At 47.6% G+C, this 9,221-nt stretch overlaps 1 protein-coding gene across 5 annotated transcripts in view; it reads right to left on the bottom strand.

The window, feature by feature from the left end:
- DTX2 (deltex E3 ubiquitin ligase 2) overlaps nucleotides 1-9,221 on the bottom strand; it is a 64,672-nt gene that overhangs the window by 54,783 nt on the left and 668 nt on the right. For 4 of the 5 annotated variants that reach the window (XM_034752385.1, XM_034752384.1, XM_034752383.1 and 1 more), the window contains exons 2-3: nucleotides 8,999-9,061; nucleotides 214-603 (exon numbers count right to left, since the gene is read on the bottom strand). In XM_034752385.1, coding sequence (XP_034608276.1) covers nucleotides 214-520 — 307 coding nt within the window. In that variant the 5' untranslated portion in view covers nucleotides 521-603; nucleotides 8,999-9,061. Of the gene's footprint in view, nucleotides 1-213; nucleotides 604-2,215; nucleotides 2,237-8,998; nucleotides 9,062-9,221 lie in introns of those variants that run through there. The other variant, XM_034752382.1, reaches the window with a different exon arrangement.

The following is a 9,221-nucleotide window of genomic DNA, read 5'->3' on the forward strand; positions in this document are numbered from 1 at the left end:
GGGCAAAATTGCTTGTTTGTCCAGTGAATATTGGGACAGTCCCGATAAAATCGGGACATGTGGTCATCCTGCGGGGGGGTGGGGAGGGCATACAGTTCTAAGATCCCAACCTTGCAAAGCATTTAAGCACACGTGCAATTTTAAGCACAAGTGATCCCAGTGAAGCTTTAAGTGCACAGTGATCTGAATACAGCCGGGAAAGAGGGTTCTTACCTGTGTCCTGTCGGAACTGCATCAGGCTTGGTATGTCGATGACGTAAGGGGCGAGCGTGGCATCTGCCTGCCCCAATGGGATACTGCTGCTGGCCAGCCCGGTTCCCGATCGTCTCCCCTTCTGCGCAGGGGCCTGGAGAGCCTGTTCGATAAAGCTGCATACGCTCCCTCTGTATGGCCTCCACCTGCCGAACTCGTCCTGCCATTCCCATACAGCCACTGCGGGCAGGACGGCATGCCCTGGCACGGAATTGGGGAGCCCAGGTGACCCAGCAGAACCACTTCCGGCACCCAGCGCTGCTGCCATTTTCCACGGTCTGAAAGGGAGCCAAGTCAGATCGCGTTCTTCACCCACCTTCAAACCATCCTCTTCAAGGGCGGATGTCAGGCCTGCAAAGAGAGAGAGAGAGACACACACAAGACATACAGAGCTAATAAATACATTTGTTGGTCTCTAAGGTGCCACCAGGACTCTTCGTTGTTAGAGCGAAGAATGACAGCCCTGAGCTAACAGCAGGCAATCCTGCAGGTAGGTGGCAAAGTCTACGCACCTGGTGGGAGGAAACGCATGTGTCTCTCCATGAAAGATAACTGGGAGGTGAAATCGCTGAACAATTCACGGGGCAGTGGTAACTCAGAAGCGAATCAATTTCAAAACCAGCGGGTTAGATGTAGTTTGGGGGTCCTACCCAGGCCTGAATCCTGCTGCCAACATTGGGGGGTTTACAATCAAACCGACAGCGTAAGCGTTTGGGGGCAAAGACTCTCAGTGTTAGACCCCAAGCACATGTCGTCAGCACTGACAAGCAGGCCAACATGGGGCGTAACAGGAACCCAGGAGTTCCAGTGTTATTCGTTATGGGTGCTGCAATAGATCTAGAGGCCCTGATCTGGTATCAGACCCCCATTAGCCAGGCTCTGCACGCGCGCGCACGCAACCAAAAACCAATCACTACCCTCCCCACAGTGCCGCAGTCAAAGGGTCAATCTGTGTATCACACAGTATGCTAGCAGCCTTCTTAAAACAACACGGGACCTGAAGAGCTCAAGAGCAGGGCACAACTTAACCAACAGAGCAGCCATCAGTCAGCTGGAAGGTTTCTTCCATCACAATCAGAGGCATGTATCCGGTGAGATGCAGGTAGCAACGGAGCGTCCACAGGCTCTGCAGAGCTCTTTGGGATGTAGGGCAGCCCAGGCTCCCGTGGGCGCAGCACCCACCCCTCACCCTGAGGGGTGGGTGCTGTGGTTTGTTATTTCCAACTCATCCATATGGAATAAAGCATAGACACCCAGATGGCTGCGTTCACAAGAGGAGAGCGATGCATTTTAAAGAAAACGATAGCTAATGAGTCATTCCTGTGCAGTTCTACCCAACGCCCCCGGGCGTACGAGCCGCCACTGGCAAATGAGACCCCCCCCCCCACGATCATTTGATTAAAAAAAAAAGAAAGAAAAGAATCTTGAAACATTTGCTGCTATCACTTAGCACCCCCCAATGCCCCAGGGATGGTTATTTTACAGCTTGGAATTACAAGTCACTTCAACAAACCCCAGGTGCAAAATCTCGACACCTGCCTCGTGCGCTATTTTTACGTTGGATTTCACACACTACTACTCAGCATTGCCGAGCTCAGCGTGGATCATCTCAGTTCAGAGCTCTGCTGCAGCGTTTTCTATCCCATCTGGTGCACAACGTTTGCAAGCAGGGGGTATGCTGCACCCCATGGGAAAGGGACCCCCGGACATAAAGGGCTCCTGCCTTTCCAAATATACAGTGGCTTGGATGCCCATCAGCAAAGCAGGCCATCAGGGGGAGGCGCTGCTTTGGAGGGGGTCACACAATTGGTTTGTGATCCTTTTAAAATGTAGTGGCAGCAGAACGAAAAAAAAAAAAAAGATGACAGCAGAAATAGATCTATTAACACTTTCTCTTACGTGGTAGCTTTCTCCCAAAGCACTTCAGCCTCAAAACCCAGGTGGGGGTAACCATCCTCCTTACCTACTGTACAATGAAATCCTGGGTCATGATTGGCTGAAAAGGGTCATGTAACAAACAGTCTACTGTTGACCTCCAAGGAGGTCAACAATGCTTAGCTATCTGAGGAGCAGCAGCTGCCAATCAACACTAAATATGCAAATCAGGACATCCTGATTGGCTGCAAGTGAGTTCAGTGTAAATGAAAATTCACTTCCTAGTAGGTAAGGGATACTGTTTCCTGGATCAGAAAACTGACAATCTAAAGGGGTGGGGGCTTCCAAGTTTATGCACCTAAATGGAATTCTGGTCTACAGCTGTTTGCAACAATTGTGAAATAACAAACACAAGTTCCACGCCTTGGGCAAAGTGCTTGGGCAACTTGAAGTTAAGGCTGTATGTTTCTATTAGTTACTGAAGGGTATCGGGGTAGGGGATTCCTAAGAGAAATCTGTAGTTTCCTTTTTGTTTCCATTAAAACAAAACATTCAACTCTACACTCAATCCTTCCCTCCCCTCCCCTCCCCCCAAACAGTGACACACAAATTTTAGAAAGCCTGGAAATGCAAAGTTAAGGTCACCCGCACCCTGAACTGTGATCCTCACCCCTTGCATATCTACCGTTATCGCGTGTAAGATGGAAACAGTTTGAGGTAAATTGTGATAAGGACTTTATGAACTTCTCAGTCTGGTATCTAACATCCACTGCATGTGTGTCACTGACCTGTAGAGTCATGGAACCGTGAAGAATACGGCTGTGGTTTTTTATGAACGTATCTACCACAGATCTCCCACAAACCCACATGCCTATTGTGTCAGCTACTAAATTCAATGGTCCAGCTCTTCAGAGATCTGCAGGCCCAAATCTAGTAGCTACATGTTCTGCTGTGAGATTTAGCCCTGACAAGTTTGCTTTTAGTTTTAAAAAATACCTTCTCCCCTGTTAACAGCACTCTAGATTGTAAGTTTCTAGTTTATTTTTCACCATTTATACTACTTGATTATTAACTTGGGCTCCCATCCAGCAATCGGACCCGCACGGGTGGATCTCTGCCTCTGGGGCAGAGCCTCATGTAAGGATCCACCCACCTGGATTTGACTGGAGGACTGGGGACTCTGACAACAAAAGAAGTTTGGTAAGTTTCCATTTTTTTCTTCTTCACAGTCACTTCCTGCTTCTCAAGCCCTAGCAGAGAGCAGCAGAGCTGGGTTCACAGCATTACCATGCAACCTTCAAGCCAAAAGTCTGTTTCCACTGAAATTTAAAACAAAAGCTGGAGAAAAAAAACAAACAAACCCAACTACTATTCAGTCGTGTAAAAGCCTTTTTAAATGTATAAAAATCTGAACTTTGGCTCTACAATCCAGCTGACAATGACCCTTTAAAATGTCTGAATTGAACTCATCAGTGGTAATAAAACCTCAATGACAATGTAGCCTGCCTCACAAGTGGAAAAGAAAAGGCCAGGGAGCCCTAGATCCAGTGCTGTGGACGTAAGCAGTTTTCAAGTGCCGACAGAGTGGGATTCTTTTAAAGCACAGGGCTTTTCAGCGTGTTATTCGAACAGGACAATGCCCAGGAAAGATTTGCAAGGATCACCAACACCACACTTAGGAAACGCGAGGTTTGCAAACAAGCGACTACATATCGTCACAGTGAATGGATTATATTTGAATTAAAAGATTCCTGGGTGTCTAGGTTACACTAAGACAGAGGTCTGCAACGGGCTTACAACTCAGCATCAGGAGGGCGCGTTTGTTACAGGACTGCAGGTGGCCCATACCCCCTGCCGTTCGGAAACCCTAAAGGGAAGATCAATCTAAGGGCCCCGCTGCTACGTGTGGTGCTTGCCAAGCCCAACAGCAAATCAACTGAAATTTTAGTTTCATTCTGCTGTGAATTTACAGAAGCAACAGAAGCACTACCATGACTTCAGCCGTTGTTCAGGGCTCTCTGTGGGTGCCGGGGCAGATACCTGGAAAGAAACAGGAGTTTCCACAGTTGTAGAGAAATCTCAGGTACTTGTGCTGTTCCTGGGCACTGCAGGCCAAATCCGGCCCGGCCTGATCCCACCTGGAGCAGCCAGGTGAAATTTCCTAGGATCATATCTGTTTTATTCATAGAGTTTAAGGCCAGAATTCTGATCACTGGATGAGGGTCCCTGGCGTGTTATGCAGGAGGTCAGACCAGGTGATTTTTGCATCAAACCCTTAACTTCTATGTGGGCTACAGTATATCTTGCAGAAAGATATCCAACCCGGGCTCTGGAGTTCAGGGAATGCTATGGCCTGTACCCCCAACTTGACCTGGGATTCATGGGCAAGAAATTACCATAACCCTTGCTTAGGAATCCGGAGACCTGGGTTCTAGTCCCAGCTCTGCCACTGACCTCTAGTGTGACCTTGATCAACTCGTTACCTCTCTGAGCCTCTGTTTCCCCTCCCACCCTTTGTCTGATTATAAGCTCCTTATTGTTTCTGTCCAGTACCTAGCACAACAGGCAAACAGAACCAGTAAAATGATTAGCCAGAACGAGGGGTGAGAGACCCTGAGCAAAGAGGATAGAAGACGAGATAGAAGGGTTTTGGTCAATTCTAGGGTAGCATTTGTGTCTGCATTTCTCTTGGCCATCAGCGACACTCAGGCATCGGAAGAGATGAACATTGCATTGCTCATATCCACTTGCATAAATACTACTGGGCATTTACAATCATCCGTCGATAATTCGCTACCCTCAAGGTTCCTTTCAGAGCTAATCTCCGGCTGTAATACCAAAGGGAGTTTCCGAGATAGAAATGCAGACCCACCTGGATACTAGAGAAAGTATTATTAGCCAACGTAGAGAAGGAAATCAGACAAGAGAGAACCGAACTGTACGCTAGTTCTCCACGCTATGCAATGATAGCGCTTTCACAACAACTACAAAATTAAGACTGCAACCTGATTCAAGGACATCGGAATGGCTTTCTAATTCCAGAGCCTTCTCACCATCGTCATGAATCGTTAGTATTTACAGAAGAGGCCTCAACCAAGCTCAAGAGACACTAAGGCTACACACACAGCGAGCTGGGGTTTGAGTCCCGTGCTCATGTGCCCATTGTACCCATATTCTTCAGAGTGATATTATTACATGATTACGGCATAATTATGATGCATTTTGTACAAGGAGGTGTCATTGGAAACGTTAGGATTTTGCAGAATACGATTATGTTATTTGTATGCATTTTTGTATCTGAAGTTACGACTATCGACTATGTATCTGTAGGCACAGCTGGTAAGTAATGGCTGCTATAATCCAGCAAGGTAGGTGGCCAGGCTACCTGACACGGAACTCCAGCTCGGAGACCAGTGTTGTTCCACAAACTGAGTTTGGGACCAAGGGTTCTTGCCGTATGCTAAAGCTATACAAGGCAGAGTGTGGCCTCACTGGTTGTTCTTCACTCCTCCCAGAGCTGAACTCCTAAGAGAAGCTCCTAAAGAAAAGGACTTGGAACGGGGGCGGGAATCCCAAGATGCAAAGCAAGTGCAACTTGTCCCTTAAGAATTGGCAAGCCTGCTTGTATCATCAGAGAATTTGCTAGTTTATATCCGACCTGTCTAGTATCTTAGGCTTAGTTTATTGTTTATTTAGTAGGTAATCTGCTGGGATCTGTTTGCTATCCCTTATAATCACGGAAAATCTGTCTTTTTTGTAATTAATAAACTTATTTTATGTTTTCATCGAAACCAGTGAGTTTGAATGAATTGCTTGGGAATCTTAGCTCAAGGGGCAGGGGCATTTCCTCTCCACATTGAGGGGGAGGCGAACTGGATAATAAATTCATACTGGTCGGGGTTTGGACCAGGGCAGGACGGTACAGCTCCGGGATCCGAAGCTGGTGGTTATGTAGCCTCTCTCTTGTTGGTGTGTATGCTGGTGGAAGTGTAGGACCAGGAGCGGGTCTGCAGCTTCTCACAGCAGCACAGTATGAGAGGGAGCCCAGGCTGGTGAATCAGAGGGCTCAGTGGTACCCCAGTTCCAGGTGGCACCCTGGGGGGAACCCGTCACACCCATACTTGCAGTGTTCAATAAGAGCTATCACACGTGTTACTAGCAATGTAGCCACGGTAGCACGGACAGCAGCAGCAGAACCAGAGTTGAGTACACACTCATGGGTTTCAGTGTGTGTACATGAGCAGGGGAATCACGCCCCTAGCTCATAGTGTAGACATACTTAATACAGAGCGCTCCCTCAGATCATACCAGTCCAGAGACCAGCCCGCAAAAGACTAAATTCTCTCAACTACTACTGAAGCCAAGGGAAGCTGAAAGCACTCAGCACCTCCCAGGATCAGACCTTTCATCAGGAAGGTTTGCACTCAAGAAACAATGTCAACTCAAAGCTGGCCAACACTTCAGATTCTGTATAAACATGTTCATCCCAAACCCAACAGACATGCAGCCATTCATTTCTTTTCATTCCAGTGGAAAAGGTTTTTACACAGATATTTTAGGATGCTGTTCAAATGCAAAACAAGAAACAGTTGCTTTTAAGCACACATTTTCTTGCGGGCGGGGATTTTCACTGAGAGCCTGAAAGCGAAACTGAAGTTTCCACTTTTTGGTTTATAGAATCTCAACAAATATTTATTTGCCCTGGCTGAGAGAATCACAACAAACAATCAGCATGAACAGCAAAAAGAAAATTCGATTTTCAACACTAGTTCCATTTTAGTAAACCCACGTGCTCTTCGTAACATAGGGCAGGAATTCTGATTGGAAATATTATTAAGAGGTAGCCAGTGTCCTTTTAAAGACTCAAACTCAGAAATGACTATTTATATGGTCAAGCCATATAAATAGCACTGTTAGTGAGGAAGAGTGGTCTAGTGGTTACGGTGCTACCCTAGGAATCCGGAGACGTGATGGAATCCTACCCTAGGAATCTGGAGATCTGAATTCTCTTCTCTGCCACAGACTTCATGTACGACTCTGGGAAAGAACCCTCTGATTCTGTTTCTCAGCAGTAACATGGGAATAGCACAGGATCTTGTGAGGATACACACATTGAGCAGCTCACAGTCCTCAGTCACTATGACAATGTAATACCACAGATATTGCCAGGCACAGGTGACAGTCTAAAGTCCAGAACCTACAACCGGGTCCAAATGCAGGAGCAGGACCCAAGGGCCTCATCCAGGAAACAGCACCATGGGACTACTGGTAGCATTTGCAGGATCAGACCCCGAGGAAGAAAAGTCCTATAGTTAAGACAAGGGTAAAATTTTCAAAAGTACCTACGTGATTTACAAGCCTAAGTCCCATTTTCAAAAGTCACCTGGCCACTTAGGGCACATCTACGCAGCAAGCAGCGAGTCTCAGAGCCCGGGTCTAGTTGTGTAGACGTTCCGTACCTGAAGCTTAGGGAGTGGGGTCTTCAGAGCTGCCACAGGATCCTGCTTGCTGTGTAGACGTACCCTAAGCGCCCTATTTCTCATTGAAACTAAGTGAAAACGGGCCTTTGGCACTTGAAAAGTTAACCCCAAGTCAAAATTAATCTAACCCCTCTCATCTCTGTAAAAGGCAGCTCCCAAGAACTTCCTTCTAAGTATCTAAGCAAACTGCTTTAAAAGATGCAAGATTAAAAAAAAATCTTTAGGACCTAGACATTTCATAACTTTTGAGAATGAAAATAAATTGCTCTCTTAAAGGGTCACGACCCCACCAGTTTAAAAACCTGGCATCTGTCTGACAGCGCTTTCCCAAGGAACAAGCAAAGGCTGGCTACACACCCAAATTGCTCTGATTGAACTAAATGGGTTTCTAAACAGATTTAGTTAAGTCAGCACAAACCCCTTGCAAGCTAAATTCATCTCCGCCTCGCAATGTGGACATCAGCTTATGAGAGCTGATTGAGAGTTAGCTCGCAATGGAGATGGACTCATTTAGTTCAGCCAGTGGAATTGCTGGGCCAAATGTTACAATAGTGGAAGGATGAGAGAGACGACAGCCTTAGCTCCATTCATCAGTGCCGCTTACCCCAGCTCCAACGATACACTGCACCAGCTCACCTTGTACAGCTTTGCCCAGCTGTGGGGTCTGCCCAGGTCCAGCTATAGGGACGCTGTAATCAGGACAAAGCCTCTCTCTAGTTTTACAGCTTTCACATTGACAGCCCCTTGGGTTATAGTCAGTTTCACGGTTTCCAGTCTAGTCAGTTTCCCCAGTTGCCTGTGGGGGTTTTGCACACAGCAATGGGCGAGGGAGGGAGAAACATTTTAGAAAATAGGAACATGTGATTTTAAACCCACACACATTGGCAGGCGGACTTGAACAGGTGTGAGATCTGAAACTATTACTCATTCTTTTAAAAGTGACTAGCTTTAATTGGTGCCACTTTACACTCTCGGGGTATAGTTATTTGGGAATGGACTGAGTCTCCCCCCCCACCCCCAGTCTGCCATGAGCACCTGCCAGAGACCAGGGTCCTATTTGAGTGGAGACAGTCGATATCGAAAATGAAAGCAGTGATGATGAACTGGACGTGCACGCTCTGCAAGGGGGAATAACACTGACAGATTGTTTGCAAAGCTGGGTGTGCCACGCTGGAGGAGGCTGCAGGTGGAAGACACCCCAGCCCTCTAGGGAGGGGGATAGAGAGGAGTAATAGAGTGGGCACCAGGGCTCCATGCCCCTGGAGCTGGACAAGCCCGGTCAGAGCCGAGCGGATGGGGTGACGGGGGCGGGGGAAGTGGGAGGAAGATCTCCAGAACACACAGAGGCTGTAAGTGAAGGGCCCACCCGGAGTAATGAGACGTGACCAAACCTGAGGAGCGGTTCAAGCGCTAGGCGCAGACAGATCCCCTGAATCGCAGAGACGCACTTCTCACTAGAGAAAGGAAGAAATGAAGGGATCAGTTACCTCCATCCAAATCACCCCAAGTTACTCCACCCATCATCTCTCTGCCCTCCCAGAGATACCCCACAACAACCAGACCTCAGACCAGACCTCACCCCCCCACCCTCCTGTCTGCCCCCCCACGGGTCAG

Source organism: Trachemys scripta, chromosome 18 (assembly GCF_013100865.1).
Source record: "Trachemys scripta elegans isolate TJP31775 chromosome 18, CAS_Tse_1.0, whole genome shotgun sequence".
In the NCBI taxonomy this organism is placed as follows: domain Eukaryota; kingdom Metazoa; phylum Chordata; order Testudines; family Emydidae; genus Trachemys; species Trachemys scripta.